At 36.3% G+C, this 25,187-nt stretch overlaps 1 protein-coding gene across 4 annotated transcripts in view; it reads left to right on the forward strand.

The window, feature by feature from the left end:
• The window catches only part of epha3 (eph receptor A3), a 164,931-nt gene that overhangs the window by 62,508 nt on the left and 77,236 nt on the right, over positions 1-25,187 (forward strand). For all 4 annotated transcript variants that reach the window (NM_001365172.2, XM_087267147.1, XM_087267148.1 and 1 more), the window contains 1 exon segment: positions 17,551-17,706. In NM_001365172.2, coding sequence (NP_001352101.2) covers positions 17,551-17,706 — 156 coding nt within the window.

Raw genomic sequence — 25,187 nt, forward strand, 5'->3', positions numbered from 1 at the left:
GCCATATGGTTACAATGAAAAGCTGTGGTTTGGCAATGACTTTCTAGAAATTCAACAGATTTTAGCCTAGTGGTTTAAATTCTCCTGCCGAGCAATACTTTAGTTGCCTTGATAAAGTTACTGAGCACACACTGGCCAAGCAAGGCTTCAGCTGTGTAAATAAATTGCAAAAATAAAATTGCATGTCACTCTTTGTAAGAATTGGTATTAATCAAGGCTGTGATGTATAAAACTGGGATTTGTGAAATCACATTTACACATTTTTGGCTATGAAAGGAATATTTTACCCCAAAAGGAAACTATGTCCTTATTTGCTCAGCATTATGTCATGCCAAACTGTATGGCTTCCAGGGCTTGATGTAGGAATTATCCTAGTTTATCTTCAATATATAGAAAAGAACAGCTTAACACACTGCATATTTATACTTGAGTTCTTTTTTCATGGAATACAAATATATTCTTGGTCAGAAGCTGGTGAAAGAGGAAGTGGGCTGTCCTCGCTCTGAGGCCAGTGTTGTTTTTATGAAGTGTCGGAGATGACCTATTTCAGCACTCTTGAAAGGAGGACACTTACACATGATGGTCATTCGTGTATGTTTCTGTTTAGAGCGCTCTCTACTGCAAGCACACAAAGAAACAATCAAATGCTGGTTCAAAACCCACTACTATAAGCACTGCTAGCTTATCATCATGCTGACATCAAATTTGCTTACGATGAGTTGAGCCTTCGATGTAGATAATGCAGTGTTAGAAATCAGTCACTGGAGAGGTTAGGATCATGCCTTTTTAAAACAGATGCCCATGTAGACAGCAGAACTTTTTGGAAGAGAGTCAAAAAGTATTTACACTGTCACATGGGTACCATATGCATGGACTCATTAATGACATGGGTGAAGTAGTACCGTGAGTATTTGAATAGTTTCTTCGCCCCATTAGTTTTCTAGCCGTTTTATCAGCAGAGATGGGGAAACGTGATGGGGAAGAAAAGGACCTATGCTGAGCAGATAGCAAATCTGCCACCTGAATTTTTATGTTCCGTGAGTGTCTCAGAGGTGGGCATATGGAACACCTCCTTGTTGTCGGCTGTTGGCAGTTAGTCCTCCCACACAGGGACACAATGGAAAGATAGACAGTAATTCTTCAGCGGACGGATCCCTCTTCTATCCGAGGCTATGTTGGCCATGGTTATCGCACTTGAGCTCTGCACGGAAGCGCGTCCTCTCCACAATAGCCAGAGGGAGGTCATTTGGATTAGAATAGGAGGTTTTATGGCTGGTGTTGGGCACTGCTCCTCTGTGAAAATAATACCTCTGTTATCAGTCATGCCTGAGGCTGACAGTCAGCGTACATTAAAAGTGGCCAGCACAATCCCTGAACCCTTGGCTGACCTGCAATCTCTTTGTCTGCAGTGGAGATTTATCAGTGGCAGCCGATTCCGTGTGGTCCAGCAGCTCCAGAGGTATGGAGGGTCCTAAGGGGCCCCCAAAAAAAGCGGCCATAAACCTGCCACAATAGGGGATTAGGTGGTGGCCGATGCAGGGCTCCCATTGTGCTGGCTTCTGTAGCAGAGCAGTACATTGAGTACAATGGTACCAAGGAAGAGGGATGGCTCCAACAGGAGGCTTTGAAAATTATGCTAATAGGCTTAGTTGTTTCAAAGCTACTTTCTTTCGTTTTCTTCCCTTTCTCTTTTTTTCTCCTGCACTCAATTTGCTACAGGCATCATGGTGGCTTATTGAGACATGTCAGGGGATTTTGGTGAAATAATGTCCTAAAATTACTGACTGACCCAGTCACGTCTAGCGTCTTAGGGAGAAGGATGCAGGAACATTTTTGCATCCATTTAGCTCGGTTTTGAATGTTCATGTACTGTGTTAGGGCAGTATGTGTGTATATATTTAAAGTAATATATCATTAATTGCTATACATTTTTAAATCTAAAATATTGGGCAATCTAATATATATTGGGCAGTGTGATGGTGCAGTGGGTAGCGCTGTTACCTCACAGCAATTAGGTCACTAGTTTGAGCCTCAGCTGGGTCAGTTGGCATTTCTGTGTGGAGTTTGCTTGTTCTCCCCGTTTTGGCGTGGGTTTCCTCCGGGTGCTCAAGTTTCTCCCACAAGTCCAAAGACATGTATATCTATAAGTGAATTAAGTGAATACATCTATAAGTGAATTGGGTAAGCTAAATTGTCCAAAGTGTATGTATGTGAATAAAAGTGTATGAGGGTTTCCCAGTGATGGGTTGCAGCTGGAAGAGTATACGCTGCGTAAAACATATGCTAGATAAATTGGCACGAGTAAAGATGTTGATTGGCATTATGCAACGAGGGCTAGAAGCAACCAAATTAAGATTTTCTAATAACAATTAATGTAATATAATCACCTCACTTTAAGATGCAAGGTCACTATTTTAAAGACTAACAAATAGTTTTTTACATTCAGCACAACTTTTTTTAAAGAGTATTCTATTTGGGACATGATTGTTATTAAAATAAAAAGCTTACTAAAGTTTATGCACCCTTTTTACTGTGGTTTTGGTTAGCCATCCATTTACAAGCTAATGCTCAGTGTGCTAGAATAGCATAGCAGTAACACAGCTAGAAAATCAGAAATCAGGCACTGACAAACAGGTTTTGGTTTCTGTAGGAAAGGAAAGGATCACATCACCAAAATAATTTGTGTAAACTTAACATTCTGTAGTGCATTTAGTTGCCCAGCAGGCACACAATATGATAAGATATTAGGTTATATTTAGGTTGTGATGACAGGTGACAACAATTCAAGTAGCCAGTGTCTAAGGACAACATTATTTTGACGTCCAATAAAGACATAAAATGCATACCTGCCAACACTTCTGTTTTTCCTAGGAGTCCCCCGTATTTCAGACCAATCTCCTGTTTTGTTCTGTCCCCCAGAAAACTCTTGTAGTCTTGTGCCTGCTGGGTGTTTAAGACCATTTAAGGTCATACAGTAAACATATGCCATCTTGTCATCAGTGGCATGCATTTAAACAGTCTCTGGGTCAATGCATGTAAAGATTTTGGACATCTTCTTGGACACTTTTACTGCCTCCAAACAGTTTGCTGCAATTATATCGCCCATGTCTTGAGGTAGTTCAGTATGATGCGATTTACCTTCTATGTGTGAGTTGATTAGACTGGAATCACAGAAATGATTTTTCTAATCCCAATAGACAAGAAAAAAAAATAGTGACAGCAGGTTGAAGGAAAGTAGTAGAGTAAAAGTACTGATACAGCCCTAACAATGTACTCAAGGGAAAATAAAAGTACAGATTTTTAAAACTACTTAGTAAATAAAAAAATAAAAAAACTACTTATTTCAGTAGTTAGAGAGTTTGTCATTTGTTATTTAAACTATGCTTAATAGTGCATTTCTGTATGCCTGTATAACTATTTGTTTATGTTAAAGGATATGTAAGTTTCAGTCGGGGAACAGTTTAAAGGCTCAAACATATTCATGCACGTTGCCGTGCGCAGTTGTCATTGGGCCCCCAGCTGTTCCCTCCATTAGTTTATAGTCTGTACACATGCATCCAGCTGTGAACACAGAGCTAAGCTTTCTGTCACACACACAGCATACACTGACCTTAACTGCTGACAAGAACACTGATGTAGAGTTAAGCCTTGGAAAACAACAGTCCCTGCAAAGGTGGTCCAGCAACAAGAGTTCAATAAATCTGTGGTCCTATAACATCTCCATAATATATTCTACCCAGCAGTGCACTGAGACTATACCACTCATCAGCTTTATCCAATAAATATTCTCCATGTTGTTCAAAAACATTTGTTCAAAAAAAAAAAACAATTAACTAAGGCTAACTGTAGTAAAAATAATCAAAAAATACAACACGGAGTTCATGATTCATTGCCTAATCATAACTCATATAATCATTATATTAAATGTCCAGTTGAAAAAAAAATACTTTAAGATAATCATACAAAGGGACACAGTGGCTCAGTGGTTAGCACTGCCACCCCACAGCAAGAAGGTCACTGGTTCGATTCCAGGCTGGGCCAGTTGGCATTTCTGTGTGGAGTTTGCATGTTCTCCCTGTGTTTGCATGGGTTTCCACCAGCTGCTCAGTTTCCCCCATAGTCCAAAGACATGCGCTATAGTTTAATCAAATGAACAAAATTGTCTGTGTTGTATGTGTGTGTGTGTGTGTGTGTGTGTGTGTGTGAATGGGAGATTGTATGGATGTTTCCTTGCACTTAGCCATATCTAGTACGGCTGAATAGGCATCCCCTGCTTAAAAATTCCGGAATAGTTGGTGGTTAATTCCACTGTGATGATCTTTAAAATAGAGACAAACCGAAAGACAATAAATTAATGAATAATCTTACAATTTATTGAAGTATTTAAACACATAAATAGTCATATATGTGTATAACAATCCAATTAACATTGATTAATGTTTTGATGAATGTTAACAAATTAGACCTTATTCCAAGTGTTACCAAATAAAACAGTTTGTGCACACTTTTTATAAAGTAATGAAGCTAGAGTTTTCTTCAACTTTGGGAATTAATTTATTTTCACTTGCCATGTATTCTAATTAGTCTTTGATGGACAGAATCTGACTCATTTTCAGGGGTGTTCTTGGCTTCACAATGAGAATCAAGATGAGGGAGCCTGAAGGGCTCGCTTGAGATTGAGCGTTAATGCAGATGGGCATGTGTGTTTGTGCAGGGCTGCTGGCTGCTGTGACAGTGCGTAAATAGGAATAGTTGCCTAACAAAGATGTCACAATAGAGAGCGAGAGAGACACTTCAGGAAAGTATGCAGCTATCGCTACGATAATAGAGTGGTGAGCCACAATGCTGTCGCCTGTACCGACAGGATTATGCCACCGAACAGAAATAAAATTCTGCTTTTAATGAGGTGGAGCTGCATCTCAATTCCACTTCAGAGACGAGATGCTTCAAAATCCTCTCTAATTATGAAATATGCCAGTTAGATGGTCCAAGGCCCTCACAATGAGTGACCTGATCTTTCCTGAGTCATTACTGAATCATAATTAGAGCACTTTTAGTGCAGGCACAACATTATGGTTCCCTTTGACAGATTTACAAAGAGGAATCAACTACAGAGGTATGTAATTCATTTATAAGGATCTTTGAAGGCTAATACATTATCCAGCGTGGTCATTTGCGGATAATTGCATTAAAATGGCGTCGCTGTTTCTCATTCTAACAGAGTGTCTGCAAAGCTATTCATTAGCTTCTCCCAGTGCATTTGTAACATATCATGGCATGTCAATGCTGTTTGGAACCCAACACCAAGGAACTAGCGAGCATCACTAAGATGCCATAATGTCAGAGCAAAATGTTTATTGTTACCCTTGATGCGGTGCATTCATCACAGCCAGAACTAATCAAAATGAACCCCAATAACAAATAGCAAATTCACTCTGTTAGCTTGCCAGCAGATGCATGAGGGAGCTGCCAGGCTGGCGCTTTCTACAACGCTAATTCATATCAGCTTTCTCAGGCCTCTGTTGGTGTTTGTACTGGTAACTACAAGGTAATGTTTCTGGAGTGGATTCTCATTCATTTCAAAAGGGTCTTAAAGAGGCTCCTCGCTCTGGAGCTTCACTTTGGGAAATTAGCGCTATGCGTTCTGTGCGGCCTAATTAAGCGGTCTGATCTTGAGCTGATTTGAATGAGAAAGCCTGCTGATGAGCGGATCGGGAAGGTGCGGGCACACTGGAGGCATTATAGCCACACTGCAAAAGCAGGGCGGAAACACATGTTTGGAACTGTAAACAGTCCCAGAAGCGCAGCGCGCATTACAATGCTAATATCCACCTCCAGTGTGCCAAGCTTCAGCAGGGGCCTCACTCTAACGTAGAAGAATGGCTGTCCCGCAGGATGCCTGATCAAATCTAATTTTACCCGGAGCTGGGGAAAGTAAGAGGGGATGTGAAGAGGAGAGGAGGAGGAGAGACGAGAGTCCCTCTGACCTTGTGGAATGGAAGGGGTGGGAGCTGTTCTATGGAACCAGGAAATCGTTTGTTTAGTCAACACTCTCAACATTGCGCTCTATTTACCGCTGGCACCCTCGAAGTGGAGCAAAACCTTCACTGACCTTTCCTTTCAGTCTGAGAGAGCTGATGAAGAGCCTTGCTCCCTCTCCACAACACATTTATTCACTTTGCGAACTGCAGTTACTCCAAAGAACAGTTTTTTTTTTTTGGTTCCCAGAACGTTCCAGGAATGTTTGGCTTGGGTTCTCTAAATAATAAATAAAAATAATAAAAAAAAATGCATTTTAAGTTCCATATGATGGTTCATACATGAACCATACATGGTTCAGATATGATGACTTCTTAACTGCTTAATGATTTCTTGTGTTTCCCATTGGTTGTCTGAGGGTCCAGATCTTTTCTAGTTCACCTGTTAAAGTTTATGTCCACATTGGCATACCAATGTTCAGCATGTCGTCTTTATCTTTCATTACTATTATAATTATTATTTGTTTATACATGTATATTTAATAGGGTGAAACGATAAACTGAAGTTACAGTTTGGTACATACCTCAGTTTTGGGGTCATAGACCAATACAGGTTCTGTACAACAGCAATAAGCAGTCATAAGTGTTTTGTCATTATTTTGTTATTATTTTGAAAAATTGACAATTTTGAAACTTATATGACTATCCTAAAGTTTCCAAAATAAATGTCATGACAACTTGTCATAGCCAAATCTAAGTAAGTGTTATACCAGCACTTTAACACACTTTAATGGTATTCACTGATATCTAAATTTCTATTTCAATCTTAGTCAGTTCTTAGGCGATTTTGTCTTTTTTATTACTGCTAAAAAATATTCAATTAAATCTATATTTCCAATTAAGTAAAAAAATTTTAATACACATCAATAGATTGATTAAGGGATAAAAAGTACTTGATTTTATTAGTAAAATTTAGGTCATAAATTTAAATTAAGCATTAATTAAGCATAAAAATACTCTTGCAAACTGCAAAAGGTAAACATCAAGCTTGCAGATCGTGATGTGTCATTGATGTCCTTGGTCATATTTGTGTTGTTGAGGCCATTCATATAAAAAAGTCCCATAAAACGGGGTGTTTTGGTGGTGTCATTGGTGTTGTTTACAAGGCAGAGTGTATTGATTCAAGGAGAGGTGGCCTCATTCTCCTCTGAGAGCACCATTGTAGAGGCTCCAGGACAAACAGAGGAGCGCTGATCACATTTCAGGCCTCTCTGAGTGCTACAGCTGAGCTCTCCTGAGTGCCCGCGGTTACAAATGGACCTCTGAGTGAAAAAAGCTTGCTTATGTGAACAAAGTTCAGACACACATGAGAATCTGTGAATTATGAATGTGTTTAATTATGCATTTGTGCTGAGGAATTTGTTTGTGCATTTCTCTGTTTGTTTATCCTCAACACATGATCACATGTAACTGGTTAGCCTGTTTAGTAAACTTGTAAACTCTGAAACTTTATTTAGTCCATTGTGGCTTGAAACTTTGTGGAGCACAAACTAGATTTTTCATGCAATGTGAATATGCTTAGAGAGGCTTTGGCAGGTTTCTGGCTGCGCAGGAGTGCCAGGCAGGCATTGATCAAGGTCGGAGGTCATTTGAGCTGAGAGCTCTAGAGGTGTCAGTGTTGGCAGTGATTGAATTAGCAGTGGAAATGAAACTCATGCATGCACTTTAATTAGGTTTGGAGGTTTTCCCATGATGCTCACTTGGTGGTTCTCAACTCAACATTTAACGATAACCTTCATTTTTAACTTTTGCATAAAACTCTTCTGGAAAACGAACAAGTAGAAACATGTTCATATTTGTGACAGAGACAATCTGGATAACACTTTATTATAGATGTTAGTTGTAAGAGCTATAGCATAAACATTGAATTAGAACGCTAATTTGTGTACTGATGTCTATTAAAAAAGTAAATTTTTACTTACTTTGTGATTCATTTTTTTTAAATTCATAAAATTAGCAATAAGTAATTAGAATTACTTGTTTGTAAACATCCAGGATGCGCATGCAGCGAGGTTGCAGAAAAAAATGGGAGCACTAGCATTTACAGCAAGGTAAAGACATCCGATGCGGTAAAGAGTTTTGTATATATTATTTACATAATGCTTTCAGCGTATTATAACAGCTTTTCACCCAGTGATAAGAACAGTTATTCTGTAAAATTAACGTTAAAGTGAGCGGCATTCATCTGACAGGTCCATTTCATCTGACAGGTCCACCACAGCAGCGATGACGTAAGCGTGCCGAAGCCCGATTGTGGTGTGAGTGCGGGCCGTCTCCCCCAACGGCCCGCACTCACACCACAATCGGGCTTCGGCACGCTTACGTCATCGCTGCTGCGCTGTTCAGTGAGAAGTGCTCTCACTCAGTAGCACAGTGGAGATTTCTCTAGTTATATCGAATCAGTCGTTTGATATGCAGTGATATGCAGTCAAATATTTCGCCAAACAGTCCTTAGGGATGCGGTGACAAGCCCTCATGCTGCAGGAATGAGGAGGTCTGCTGAAGGTGCGCAGCTGTCGTGCAGTGAGAAGTTTGCGTATTTAGTAAACTACGGCAGTTTGCGTTCACTGAACAGTAAGAATGATTAATAAATCCATATGAAACAGTCCCTTAAAAGTCACGTCTCGCTTTCAGTTTCGGGCTTTGGCGCGTTTTGCACTCACACTACAAGTGTACCGCGCCAAAGCCCAAGTGAACCGCACTCAGGCTCACCTCTTCCAACCAGGCCAGGGCCGGCCAAGTGAACCGTGCTTAAGCCCGATTCAGCGCACTCACACTTCTCAAACGATCCGGGAAATGGGCCTGGGCACGGTAAGGATAGCATAGTGTAAGTAGGCCCTTATTCTGTCACATACCTTAACCCAACTAATGTAATAACTACTGATAAGCAGCAATTTACAACTTATTGTACCTTAAAAAATACCTGGTCACACTTTATTTTAATGGTCCGTTTGTTGAATTTAAGTTAAATTGCATCTACATGCCAACTTATTTTCATTAGATTAGAGTATAAGTAGACTGTTAGATTGGGTTTAGGGTTAGGGTTAGTGTAAGTTGACATGTACTTGCAAAGTTTCTTATAATCAGCTAAATGTCTGTTGAAGGAGTAATATCAACAGTCTACTAATACTCAAATGGACCATCAAAATAAAGTGTTACTGAAAACCATTCCTGAAAATATCTCCTTTTGTGTTCAGCTTGTGTACTCACTTGATAATAAGTAAATGATCACAATGATCAAAATTGTCTCTTTAATTTGAAACATTTACATCAGATACTTTTGTGAGGATGAGGATGAGATTCTGATCTTTATGGACTTTATGGTTTTGGTCTCCCCAGAGGACGAACATCTACTATGTGCTTTTCTTTCGAGCGCCAGATACACTCAGATACAGTTTCACAGGCAATTAGTTTGAACAGGAGGTGCTGAATGAATGCATTTGTTCCTTGTATCCTCTTCCTTACTGCCAGCCTCTGTATAAAGACCCTACCGTAAGTGAATCTAGCCAGCACTTACCGTCATGTCGTCACATTATGCTTCTATTGATTGATAGGACACTGTTTAGTCGCAGGGAGGTCTGCTCTTATATCATATCAGCAGGTCTCGATGAGACAAGGGACCTTTTTATTCCTATTCTGTATCCCAGAAGAACAATTTTATCTTTTAATTTGCTTAAGGTAATTTTTTTCGTCATTGAATTTGTTTCATTTTTGTAACAGTGTAAAAAATATACATTTTTAGTTACTATTCTAGTCATCTAAACTTATATCATTCAAAATGACAAAAATGATGTATATTTAAAAATTTTAAAGTTGTTAATAATTTGTAAACATTGTGAACATTATGTTTTGTAGTTGAAACATTAAAATAATTTAACATTAAATTAACGATTAACATTAAAATAAGTTACATAAACATAAAAACATTTGCAGTCATGAATATTGTCATATTTTTTACAGTGCATATTTTTTTTTTGTTTCCTCTCTCACATTAAAAAGGTAAGGAAAAAGGGGTCATTAATTATCATTTTCCTTTTTAATCTTTAGAAAGCATGTAGCGTTGTTGTTTTAGGATAAATATCATCAGCAAAGTTATTATGCTCAAAATATATTGCCAACATAGAGACAGTTGAAGTCAGATTTATTAGCCCGCCTGAATTATTAGGCTCCCTGTTTATTTTTTTTTCCCAATTTCTGTTTAACGGAGAGAAGATTTTTTTCAACACATTTCTAAACATAATAATAACTCATCTCCAATAACTGATTTATCTTTGCTATGATGACAGTAAATATTAATTGACTAGATATTTTAAGACACTTCTTTACAGCTTAAAGTGACATTTACAGGCTTAACTAGGTTTATTAGGTTAACCTAGCTGAATAGGGTAATTAGGCAAGTTATTGTATAACGATGGTTTGTTCTGTAGACTATTGAGAAAATATATAGATTAAAGGGGCTAAAAATTTTGACCCTAATTTTTTTTATTTATTTATTTATTTTTGGATTAAAGAGTTATTTTATTCTAGCCTAAATAAAGCAAATAAGTCTTTTTCCAAAAGAAAAAAATATTATTAGAAATAATGGGAAAATTTCCTTCATCATCTAGGAATTATAAAAAAAATCAAAGGGGGGGTTAATAATTCTTCAACTTCAACTGTAAATATTTTTTTACAGAATTTGCATGTCGCTGGTAGGGACAAAAAGTATTTGTGCCTATGCCTGAATTTGTTTTGACTACTTATTTGTATTAATAAGTAATAGAATCTTTATTTTATGCACATATGCATCACTACTGTACAACAGTTATTTACAGTTAAATACACAGTATTTTAGATACCCGAGCTGGGTATTTTACATTGGTTCATTTTCATATTTTTCATATGACACATGTACAAGTTTTAGCTCAAAAGAAAGCTCTTGTCGTAGCTCACACGGTTCTAGCATTCCTTTTACTGAATTATATTCACATATCAAACAGTCGCCGGATGAATCGCGGTCTTTCCATGGCGCAGAAGTTAAAACAATACATTTATGATCATTAAGCAGCCCCAGATAGCACAGACTGCTGTCATCTATTACCTTATGCTGTGTGCTTCAGGGCCATTTCTCTTCTGTTTTTGAGGTGATGTGCATAAGTAATTCTTTTATATGTCTGACGTGGTCCAAACACAGTGAATTATGTTTGATTAAACAAAAGAATAGTGAAATATTAAAACAGTGATTGGTCCCTGTGGCTTGTATAGCACCTCTCATCAGTTGGAATACACTAACTTTTGGATAGATTATAGTAGAGACATTTTTCTTTTTTACTATGATTACAGACATGTGCAGGAACTACTGAAATTAATTACAGCAAGCTAGACCACACAGAACCTAAAAGGTACATATTCAAATTTGAGTTTATAAAAAAAATATATATATAAGAAAAGCTCATCTTTTTTAAGTGTTTATTTTAACACAGACAACATATACAGTTATTTTAAACACTTTCAATAGTGTTTCATGACAATTCAAAGGGTTTTCTTTAAAATGCTACCAAATTTTTGCATTTACACCTCTGCATGTGGATTTGGGAAGTTTTTAAATTTAGGTAGGTAAAATCTAGGTGGAAATTACAAAATAGCACCGGAATTTAAGTGTTATTGTTAAGTATTATCATTAATAATTATATCATTATTAATATTGGGGTGGCTTATAGCTAGAAGGTCAGTTTGCATTTCTGTGTGGAGGTTGCATGTTCTCCCTGTGTTCACGTGGACTTCCTACGGGTCCTCCTCTTTCCCCTACAGCCCAAAGACATGTGCTTTAAGTGAATTTGATAAGAAATATTGGCCTTAGTGTATGAAAGTTTGTGTGTATGTGAATGCGTGAGTGTATGGGTGTTTTCCAGTACTGGGTTGTTGCTGGAAGGACATTCACTGTGTAAAACATATGCTGAAATAGTTGGCAGTTACTTCCACTGTGGCAACCTCTAATAAAAAAGGGACTAAGTCAAATAAATGTTTTATTATTATTATTATTATTATTATTATTATTATTATTATTATTATTATTATTATTCAATCATTCATTTTCTTTTCAGCTTAGTCCCTATATTAATCTGGGTCACCACAGTGAAATGAATCGCTTATCAGCATATCTTTTTATGCAGTGGATGCACTTCCAGCTGCAATCCATCCTTGGGAAACATCTATACACACTTATTCACATTCATACACTACAGACAATTTAGCCTACCCAATTCACCTGAACTGAATGTCCGGAAGAAACCAACGGAAACGCAGGGAGAACATGCAAACTCCACACAGACGAGGCTCAAACTACCTACTGCGCCACTATGTCTCCCAATTTTTATTACTATTATTATTATTATTATTATTATTATCATCGTTGTTACTGCTACATATTTGTGCTGCAAGACCTCATACAGCCACCTACCTACTTACCCGTCCATCCTTCCATCCATTCAACTATCCGTCCATTCATCCATCCATCCTTATTCTCTTCATCTAATTGTTCCATTTAACTCTCATTTTTTCCAACGTGAAGATATTTTTCATAGTTTTCTGACTGCACCACCATCAAGCATTATCAAGATAACAAAGAAACGATTGACAAAGTAATAAGATCATCTCTCATATCCCTATTAAGGGTTGCTCCTGGGGAAGGATGTGTGTGTGTGTGTGTGTGTGTGTGTGTGTGTGTGTGTGTGTGTGTGTGTGTGTGTGTGTGTGTTCTTGTTAAGAGCAAGTGTGCGCAGTATGCTGGGAGGCCTGGATGAGAAATCACCTCGGCGCCCCTCTATAGTGGTCCTACTCCCTTCTCGTGCCTGTTAGCCCGGGAGTGAGCCTTGACGTCTCCTCGCAGCACACGTGTAATCAATAACAGCCCCCGAGCTCTGTCTCGCTCACACACACAAAGCGTTTCCACCTCAGCACGTCGCATTAGACACACAAACTTATACATCATCCTGTACTCGGCGGTCCCTTGAACATCTGAGGTGTTTGCATTACGTGGAGGAAGAGCAGGCACAGCTTTGGGTAATGTCATTCATAGCCTTTCACTGCAGTATATGAGGGTTCGGAGAGATGAGAAGGTGATGTCGTTGAGAGCCATCGCTTTCCCAGGCTTCTATTAAAGAGCTGTCAAGTACAAGCGCTCGCATGACGGAAAGTGGGCCACCTTTCTTTCCATCATCACCTGCTTCAGTGACCCGAGGAACTCTTTGTCTTGCATCTGCTTTGTTTATTTTTGGACTGTGCCATTTATTCCTGTTTAGAAGTTACGGTCAAGGGCACTGGGAAATGAAGGTTGATTGAATATCTTTGTCTTTTCTTTTTTCCTGACTGGCCACATAAGAAAGAAAATAAATAGGATATATTTTACAGATCTTACAAAAAATATAATAAAATAAATAATAATAATAATAATAATAAAAGTAATAATAATTAATAATATTTTGTTATAATAACAACTGAACAACAATAACAACATAACAACAACAAATAAAAACAATTTAGAATACTGGAATTGTCTGCTCTGAACACTGTAGCTGTTTTGTTGCCTATGCCTAATGTCACTGTGTCTCTGGCTGTGTCAGATTAACAGCACAGTGACAGACATGGAGGAAGCAGATATTACGTAAAGTTTGTGAGAAGCACTACAGTAGGAACTTACCCAATGATTATTTGATGTATTTGTTGTGGAGTTAATTCAAGCATTCAATGACTTACACACAATTTCGTGTCACACACAAGTTCATGCACAAACACAACCAAACACACAGTGCACGCATTTAACTTTTCATTGATTTTGCATGGCAAATATGATAGGATACATGTTAATATCTACTGCTGTATAAATATTTGTTATGCTAATGTACAAAAAAAACCTGATTTAACATCCACAAAGAGGCATTGAAGCTTCTTCTTTTGTAATTATACTGAAATGTGTCTGTGTTGATAAAGTAAATATGGTAAAATCGCTGTAATTCATTACAGACATTTTCAAAATGTTTTAGACTTGTAAAATGCATTCTTGATTACATTTAGTGATTGATGATCACAGCGAGCCGAACAGTTCTTTTAATCCCATTTGCTTTGTGCACGTCCTGTCTTGTTGATTTGATTATATACTAGTTACTATGGAGACATGTTTTAACGTCATGAAATATGGAGTGGCATAGAGACTTATTGGGCTCTATTTTGACGATCCAAAAAGCGCAAAGCGCAGGGCGCAAACACTTTCAGAGAGTGTCAGAATCCATTTTTGCTAACATAAGGACGAAAAAATCTGCTTTGCGCCATGGCGCATGGTCTAAAAAGGTTGAGTTTATTTTCTTAATGAATAATAGGTGTGTTTTAAGAATAAACCATCAGAGTCTTCATCTCCCAGCCAGTTGTGTCTTGCCATGGCACATTTGCTATTTACATGACGTAAAGTAAGTGTAAGTGGAAAAACTGAGTATTTCTCTAGCAAGGAAACACTTAAACAAAGCATCTACCGTGCAAGAATGAGAGATAAATTATCTACTTTCACTTTGGCTCTGTTGGATAGGAAAACCTTATACGCATAGACATCAATTAGCCTATAAATAATTAATTTAATTTTTTAAGCACAAATATTTGTTTCAAAACTATTTTTAAATTCAGTCCTAATTTCCAGCAAATTAATAAATGAACAATAATAACGAAATGTGTACAAAAACCTGTGTTATATCCTAATACGAACGCTGTGCCCCATAAGGTCTAAAACCTGACGGGTGGGCAAATCTAAGCTTGTTTTTAATAAAACAAATATAAATATGGATATAATAAATAATACTGCTAATAATAATAACATTATACAAAAGCAAATTGAATGAACTGAAAATGCCTCCCGAGATGAAGAAGGCATGAGGCAGTGTTTTTTCATATTTATGTAGACTAGAAAATAATATTTTTTGTGTAATATTTTAATCCTTTATATTTATATCCTATATATATATATATATATATATATATATATATATATATATATATATATATATATATATATATATATATATATATATCCTTAATATTTTAATTATTTTTTCACATGTAAAGATATTTGCGTATTGCTCTACTTGCTCATCTTGTGTGTATTAAGCAGTGTGTAAGTGGCACACAACAAACTCACTCTGCGTTGGACTTTAGGCCGGTTTTGTTCTGGTCTTAAGAACAGACTATAATAGTTTCTCAAAATAGCAACCCGCCAAAACACGCCTGCTTTTTTGGCCAGAACACCAATGGGCGCTCATATGAGCACAAATGCATTTGCTATTTAAACAGCGTGGAGCAAAAAGTCAAAATGACTCTTGCGCTAAGCTAAAAATAGCAAACAACTATTGCATTGCGCCTTGCGCCACATTGTGCCGGGTGTATGATAGGGCCCATTGTCTTTATGTCACTCCAATATGGCTGGACACACTATACATATACTGTTCTGTCCAATCAGCTTACAAAATATTTTTTTTCATCATAGAGGCCTTTTAAATGACTAAGGTATAATTATTTTTGAAATTCAGTAATTATTATAAAGTTCAATAAATTAGTTTGGACTTATTATAAATAAATTCTGTAGTATGACCTCATAGCATTCTAATTTTACAGTAGCTATAACTAATCAGACATAATTATGTGAACACAATAAAATACTTAATTTGATTATATATTGGTTAAAGTTGTCTGAAATTAATTACGTAAGGTTAAAGAAGTAATTTTTTAAATGTTTGAAAAAGCCACATCTGAACTCTAAAATGATCCTCTGAGATCCTCATGTTCACAGGTATGTTTATAACATTTGGGACTTTTCTGATTCACATACAGCATGTATGATTACAATTCTTGTAACAAACAATAATACAATATTTTTCCGATTCTCAAGCATCCCATGCACTCTCCTAATTCACAGTTTGAAGTCTCCAAGGCATCTGCTCAGAGTTTGAATAAAGCAGCCATACTGTAGTGGTTGGAATATCATGTAGACTGTATGATTGGTAGTAAACATGTTTTACCCCCCCCCCCCCCCCCCCCCCAAAAAAAAATCTTTATTAAACGCAAAGATGATCTTCCTTGTTTCCAGTGGAAAATAAAATGACCTTGCTTCTTATAGTTATAAAGTCCTATTGGTTTTCTTGCTGTGAAGCAGAATTCAATTGATTCTCGGAAGATGGTGCTGACTTGAAGCCGTGGTTCAGCGACTGTATCAGGTATTGAACCTACAACAAGAGGGGAGTGGAATACAGATGTGTTTGAGCAGCAGTAATTAGCCAGCTCATCCTGATTTTTCCCTCTTTATAATGAGTAATGGAATAGGATTCTCATGAATAGGATGAGCTGATGAGTACACTTTAATAGCAGCTGTATTTTTTTCCATTTTAAAAGGTACATTTGCATAATTCATGCAACTGCCACTGAATATGACATTAAAGGAGACTTTAAAAGTATTTTTAAAAACACTTTATCACGTAGCTATTACTTTCGCCTTCTAAATTTTCTCTTCTCGGGGGAATATTTATGACTTATACTGCAGGTTGTGCTTGTATGGATAGTGAAATGTAATTATGTTTCAGACGTTTCTCCTAAATTTTCCTTTGGAACAGACTATTAGTATGTATAAAAACGATTTGCTGTTATTTTGGGGGTTTTATTTTTAAAAATTGCAGTTTCAAGAAAAGGTTTTATTTATTTTTTGTTTAAGCATACACTTTAAATCTTGATATACTATTTAAAAGTCAGGAAAGTAAATTGCACTTCTAGAATAATTTAATTGTACTGTATATCTGTTTAAATAATTTATCATAACAGACATCTTTCAAAAATATTAGAAAATTTATGAGGGGTCTTTAGGGGTTCTCTTTATATTATAAGTATCTTGCTCTCCACAAAGCATTAATACTGGAATTGTTTTTCTCTTCTTTGAGACAGTTATATCACCCTGACATTTAAATAATTAACTAAAGTAACACTTCATAAGAAAGTGTGTTCCATTTTTAAAATAATAATAATCAACATCTTACATATTCGTGAATGAACAAGTGGAATTTGTCTATAATGTGAATAAATGTGTATTACGCATGTTGAGTAACTTGGTCCTAAGATTTGATCCCAAACATCAAGATTTTGATATCTTAACAAACTAGATCATTTTGTAAGATGTTAAGATGTTTTCTAAAACTTTCACAGACACATATTACTGAGAACCAGTGTCGGGAAATATTAATTCACTTTTATGAGGTCATTAACATTCCCTTACATGTGCATGTGGCCCACTGTACGCACATCTTAGCACTGTTGGTACTGTTATTAGTTTGTTTAAGTCTGTGCAGATGATTAAATATCTTTCCATTGTGTCCGCCAATGCATATGCTCATGTGAAATGATTCGCTTCATTAAAAGTGGCAGTATTGTAATAGGGTAACGAATGGCCCTGTTTGCCATAGTCTCCCAGCACCCTAATTTGTCTTCCCTTCTGTTGTTGCACCCACAGCCTGCCGGCCCGGTTTCTATAAGGCTTCATCTGGGAACGTCAAGTGCTCCAAGTGTCCTCCACACAGCTACACACACCAGGAGGGATCTGTACACTGCGGCTGTGAGAAAAACTACTTTCGAGCAGACGAGGACCCTGCCTCCATGGCCTGCTCTCGTACGTGCTCTTATCTTACATACCCACATGTTTGTTTTGTTTAAACTTTACCTAAATTCATCGCAAAATCATGATGATTTACAGCATCATGTTGGTCTAAACCTGTATAAAATTTTTTATCTGTGGCTCTCAACCTAAATTTCGAGGAATTTTTGAAAAATTGTTGGTTTTCTTGGACAATAAATTAATGACCAAGTGAATAAATGTTTTTTAGAATAGATAACTTTAAACAATATGTTCAAGATAAGAGTCAATAGGTTGGAAAACACTTCAAAATCTCTTGTTCTGGAAAAAAATCAAAAATAACAAGTATAAAACAAATATAAAATATCATATTTTAAAGAATGTTTATAGCCTAAGCTTCTCTTTTTTTATCTATACAATAACTGCTTTCACGAAAGAACTTTTACATACATCCTGGAACTATTGGCCAGCTGTCTATGTACCCAGCTGTCATTCTCAGTAGTAAAATATCTGTAAATTGACAGTGTTTTTTGTATTTTTCAATTCAAGTTTGTCTCACTTATTTAGGCTTTCGAATTGCACTATGGAACCCTGATCTTTATTTCAACAACTTTTAACCTTAAAATGTTTGAAACAGTGACTTTTATTAACATTTGTATAAGTTTGAAGTAATATGTTGTCTGGGTTGGTATTGTATTTTCTGTTGTTTTTTAAACTTAGTTCTCTATATTTCAGTTCCTAAACAATATTGTAATGTAAATGGGTACACTGACAATGGAAAGGCGGAGACAAATGCAGGGTTTAAGCAGAGAATGATCAGGCGAGCAACGGTCCTCACAGGGGCAAACAGATGTATACGGGCAATCCAGAGCCATAGTCAAATGCACAGGTGAATGGTCAAAACAGGCTGGCAGCGGATAATGCAAAACAAACAAAACAAAGCAAGGTTTAAACACTGGAGGTAAGGCAAGGAAAACGTGTCATAATGCTTACTATAACAAGACTCAGCCAAGTCTTTGTGTTTGTGTGCTGTAATATTAGTCCAAATAATCAATCTTTGAGCAGCTTCAGCTGTGTGAGTGCAATCAAACGAGATCAGGAACTGGTGTGTGTGGAACTTGTAGTTCTTGAAATGGCGGATTTGTTGTTCGTTAGCGATCTTTGTGTACACCAGCAATCTGCACAGGCTAGGTCGTGACCGTGACACATATCTTGTCTCAAACTACTAAAATGTAAAAATAAAAAGTTTTGTTAAACTGTAGATTTGAATTTTCAATATCAAATTTCCACAGAGCAGAGGTCAAGTTCCCATTATGCAATTTACATTCGTAAAAAAACAGATAACACAAAATATAGAAATTGTTAATTAACAGTTTTTTACAGTGTACAGGAACTAGAAGAAAACACAATAGGGCTGGATCTATTCCAGTAATAAGTACTACCAGTAGCGAGTAAGAGTAAGCATGAAGTATGTTGATTGGTGCCTTGTAGAACACCATAAAGTATTTTAAAACGTAAGAAAGTGCCTTTATTGATTGTTATTTGTTCTCAGTTTTAGCGATAGTGTTTCAAATTGTCATGAGATATTCTGACCTAATTTTTGCTTTTTAATAAGATCTATAATTTGCCTCTGTTAACACAAAATAAAACAAAAACTTACATTTGATCGGTGTCCTCCATCCTCCAGTTGTTGGTAGCGTCACACTTTATTTTAATGATCAGTTTGTTGAATTTACTATAAGTTACATTGCATCTACATGCCAACTAATTATCTTTAGATTATAAGTAGATTGTTAGGTTGGGGTTAGGGGTAGGGTTAAGGTTAGTGTAAGTTGACATGTACTTAAATTTCTCTATAGTCAGTTAAATGTCGGTTTAAGGAGTAGTATCAACATATTTAGCAGACAGTCTACTAATACACAAATGGATCATCAAAATAAAATGTTACAGTTACTTGTTCCTGTAACTAACAGTTTTGAAAGCCTTTGGTAAAAATAATTGGCAACTGGAGTGTTTTGGTTATCAGCATTATTCAAATATCTTCTATTTTTCATATCTTTCTTTTGCTCTAAAGACGAGTTAAACGAACAACTTTGAATTAATTTGATTTTAACTGAACGTACAAAAAATACAATGGAATTCATAGGGAGCCAAACTGGCTTGTTTAACAGTAATCTTCAACATCTTTTTTTTTTTTGTGGAAGGCAAAGAATAGTAAATGAACAAAATCTTTACGAGCATTAAGAAGTTCCTTTGTGGTACAGAGAATTATTTATGCTGCTCATATCACAGCGTTCCTGCAGTCCTCAGAAGCGCTGGAGGTTTTTTGAAGGATGATGTTTGTTCAAGGATTGATGAATTTGTGTTGGCTCATTCTGACAAAGCTTCCGATACTCCCTCAGCGGCCTTCAAGCCATCCCGCCGAGAATAGCCTGTGTTTGCTTATTTTTAACCGTTTCAACCGATCAGCCTCCTCGGGTTTGCGCAGCGGAGCAAGCTAAACCATTCTCTTTTATGGAGAAGCATGCAGATGGTAGACAGATGCATGCAGCGACTGCCAAGCATTCCAAAACACATTATCCATAAATCACCGCGTTGCTATCAGTGCTGATTCATATCACATAAAACCACCAAGAGCCTTATTGAGTTCTGTGGCCAAGTTTAATAGGGTGTATCTTACGTGACATCCGAAGTAGTCAGCACGTCGGATCATGCCACGCTCACAAGTTGCATTTTACTTTGGCTGTCAGAAGCAATAGTGTGTCTTCATTTTCACTTAAGCACTCATTTCCAATGTTAGTTTAAGACTTTGATGGGTACAGTGAAAGGGGGGGAAAATGCTTGAAAAGATTTTAATTTCTCCACTTCATCCTGTCATAGCCCTCGAGTTTATACATTTATCTTGATAGAATCTGCTCAGATGCAGGCAGTGGAACAGATACACTTTAAGGGCAGCTCTGAGAGCGGAACTGCAATTAAAAGAAGACGATGCACGATATTATCTGCAATAATTGTGGAAGGTCATTCCCAGTTCTTCCGAGGTGTTTTTTCCCCCCACCATTTTGAATGTACTCCTACAATTCATGTCTGCATTTATGCGCATGGGTTTTCCCTGAATTATTGCTTTGTAAAATTTACAGTTTATGTTGCATGCTATGTCGTGTCAGCGAAGGTCGGCATTTAATCACAGCTGAGCGTTTCAAAGGCATACATATTTATGCCTGTTTTTAGTACGTATAAATGGACTTGTTTATTTCTGCCTGTCTCTTTTTTTATGACCTCATAAAGGTGATATTCTGCGGCGTAAATCCTTGACGTGAGGAAAATGCCAACGCTGGACATGTAATATAATCGTACCACTTATCAATCCCGGATGCAAATATCTACCATATGTCACAGAGAGGATTTTTATGTTGTGCTGGTGATTGTTCGGCTTCGCATTAACAACAAATGCTGCAGTCACACTTCCATGGGCTGCCTGTCAGACTGAACTGTCCATGTAACGGATGGCTTACCCTGGCACACCTCACATCCTTCTGCTAACAGGAGAATCAGTCTGTTAACATTACCTGCTTGCTGCGATTTCTATTAAATGTCAGGATCAAAGGACGCCTTGCTCTGGCAAAGATGTTACCAAGTGACATATAACTACTTTTTCCTCTGTCCTATAAAAAGAGACTTTGGTTTATGCCGCTACCACTGCAAACTGAGGCACATTAATGCATTTTATCTGTACTGACACATAAAACCAGGGTATCATTTTTATATAAAGGAAAAATAGCATGTTGTATAAGAGAAAATTCTCTATTCTTTTTTAAAATAGCGAACGGGCTTGGCTGTTGTCATTTACTGAGTTGTTTATTGGTGTAGCTATTTAGTTTTGTTAATTAATTTATATTTATTGAACTTATATTCTATTGTATTTCATATTAGTTTTCATATTTGTATTGCATGTATATTGTTCCTAGTTAATTTTTCTATTTGCATTTTATTAATGTTTGTGTAAAAAACAACAGTGAAGATGAGGATGATGCTAATACTACTGCTATTAAAATTAACAACAACAACAATAACAACAAATAATAATAATATAATTATGTATATAAATGTTATTTTAGCCATTGTGTACTGTTGGGGATGTTTTCATCTACTCTGGGGTGATTTTGACTCTCAATTTGGCCATAACTTTTACTGTGTTTCAGCAAATGGAATGATTTTTGGTGACAATTATTATTTAAAAAAAAAACTCAACAATACACTCTGGGCAAATTTCCTACCCCTTTGTTTTGTTATGGATAAAAACATCCACCAATTATAGTGCTGTAAAAATGCATCAGATAAATGTATATTTTTTCAAATTGTTTTGCATACATCTGTTAAGCAACCTCAGTCCTAATCAAAACTACTAAATTGCTTAGAAGATTACAAGATTATAAAGAGATTACAAGAACTCTTTAATTGCCAAAGTCATACATGATGTCATTGTCTGGTGAAAAAAATAATAATAAAAAAAAACACAAACTGACATAAAAAGTAATTGTGGATGTTTTCATAATTAACATGACAAAAAGGTTATCAGTTTGAACAGTGCACAATGGTTAATTAAATTTATTTTGGCTTTATTTCTGTTGGCTCTTATTCCCAGCGGGCACACAACATCATAAAATGTTAATATTAGGTTAGATTTAGGTCATGACGTCAGGTCACCAAAATTCCAGGTCTAGCCAGCGTCTTAGGACGTTATTTTGACGTCCAATATTGACGTCAAATTACATTGATCTCGGCTGGGTCAGTTGGCATTTCTTTGTGGAGTTTGCATTCTCACTGCGTTTGCGTGGGTTTCCTCCAGGTGCTCCGTTTACCCCACAAGTCCAAAGACACGCAGTACATGTGAAAAGGGTAAACTTAAATTGTCCGTAGTGTATGTCTGTGAATGAGAGTGTATGAGTGTTTCTCAGTGATGGGTTGCAGCTGCAAGGGTATCCACTGCGTAAAACATGTTGGCGGATCATTCTGCCGTGGCGACCCCAGATTACTAACAGGACTAAGCCTAAAAGTAAATGAATGAATGAAGAGGTTGTGTTGAAAGTGATCAAAATCCAATGCCTGATAGATGTCATAGTGGTAACGTCTACACAACGTCAAGGTGTAACATGATTCAATAAGATAGTTGTATATTTCGGGCTGGATGCTTGGCCATTTCGTCTTATCCAATATCCATTGGTAGGGTGCTATCAAAAATGGACCTGTCAGACGAACACCGCTCACTATAACTTTAATTTTGCAGAATAACTGTACTTATAACTGGGTGACAAGCTGTTATAATTCACTGAAAGCATTATGTAAATTTTATACATATTATATACAGTTGAAGTCAGAATTATTAGCCCCCTTCAAATTTTTTTCTTCTTTTTTAAATATCTTCCAAATGATGTTTAACAGAGCAAGGAAATTTTCACAGTATGTCTGATAATATTTTTTTCTACTGGAGAAAGTCTTATTTGTTTCAGGAGGGCTAATAATCAGAAAAAATCAGGAGGGCTAATAATTCTGACTTCAACTGTATGTATATATATATATATATATATATATATATATATATATATATATATATATATATATACATCATGGCATCAGATGCCATGCCCTCGCTGTAAATGCTAGCGCTGCCGTTTTTTTCTGCAACTTTGTTGCGCGCTCATACTGGATGTTTACAAACCAGCACTTTGTTTTTATAATTGAAAATTATCTAATTTGAAATAAGCATGGTTATCAAGCAAAAAGGAGGGATAATGGGTCAAGAAGATAAGACTTAATAACATTAATTCTCAGCCTTGAGTCGGGTCCATAATTCCATAAAAAATATATAATTTTTTTCTATTTTTATAAAATTGTAATAATTTATATTCATGCAAAGTATTTCGTGATCTAAGCATATTACTCCAGTTTTTTCTTTACATTGTTTTCCAATTACATTTAGGGTTTTTTTCTGTTATTTATTTAGAATAATTTTATTTATATTAAATTAAAATATTTTTTTAATAATCACAAGTTAGATTTTGTCCTTATTTTACCCAAAATTAGGTTAATACAACAAACATTTTTAGAAGGTCCTTTTTTATAACTAGATGTAACCTTGCAGCTATTCATAGGGGGGTTGAAGGGGTATATGGGGTGGTTTGCCCAGGGTGCCATTTAAGCTAGAATCTCTACTGTTTGCCATAAAACCGCACAAATACTGAACGAATTAGCAGACAGTTTAATTTGAGAACCAAATATTGTGTTGGACAGTACGTGGCTTTCAAATCACAATCGTTCATAACCACGAGTGTATAAAACTTCTTATGTTATACCATGTGAAGACAAGACTAATATTTACGACACTGACTTAAAATCTTTCCCTCCGCAAGAGCTGGCAAATATAATTACAAAACTACTTTTTTTTGAGTAAATTATTCCTGAAGGATTATTGCTCTTCTTATTTAAAGTGCTTTTAAAAAGGCCTGTGTGGTGAATCCTGTATTTGACCTTGAAGCTAAATGTCTGATTTATCGTCATGTCAGAATCAAGGGAAAGCAACAGGGAGTGTTCTGGAATGTTCCGGAGTGAATTTTGTGTAGGAGATTCCTTTGTGTAATGTTCTATTTCTTAATGTAGTATCAAAATCCTATCTCTCCCCCTCTTTCTTTCTCAGACCAAAACGTCTGTCAAAGTGATTCTCGGGTTCAAGAGCCAGGAAACCTCTGGGTTTTCAGTGTGTAAATTCACGTCAAATCAAACCAACCCGACATTGCACTCTTGATTGCTTCACTTGCCACCATCTTTAAGCTAGATCTAAATGATGTAATCATGCACAGATTTCAGATATAAAAATTTCTAATTATTCCAAAATAATTTACAATCTGCCTTTGATCTAGCGTTCATCTGCTTGCTTTAAATTGAAATTTCATATATATATATATATATATATATATATATATATATATATATATATATATATATATATATATATATATATATATATATATATATATATATATATATATATATATATATATATATATATATATATATATATACACACACACACACACACACAAAGAAATGTGTCAGTTATTCAAATAACAGCTTGCTTTGCAGGCCTGTTATTTCAATCAGTATATGGCCTGCTGGACGCACTTCATACCCCGTTTTTTATATTGGGACAATCTTTTAAAGTTAATATAACAATTCAGTGAGGACACTTTTGAACTCCAGAGTAATTCTATTGGCTTTGCCAACATATTAACAAGAGGAAGGACATGCCTGCATAAATTCCGTATCCGTCCATAACTGATGACTTTAACGATTAAACCCACACTTTGTAAAGTAAATGTACTTCCCCAGAGGGACATTTTATTGCTCTTTCATAGCTCATGAGATTTAATGGAGTTCTCAGTTGTGTTTCATTTAAGTATAAACTGTGCCCCAGATGTTTTTCCTGTCATCCCTTAGGAAAAATCAAAAAAGACACAAAT

Source organism: Danio rerio, chromosome 9 (genome assembly GCF_052040795.2).
Source record: "Danio rerio strain M-AB ecotype USA chromosome 9, GRCz13ab, whole genome shotgun sequence".
NCBI classification, from domain to species: Eukaryota; Metazoa; Chordata; class Actinopteri; order Cypriniformes; family Danionidae; genus Danio; species Danio rerio.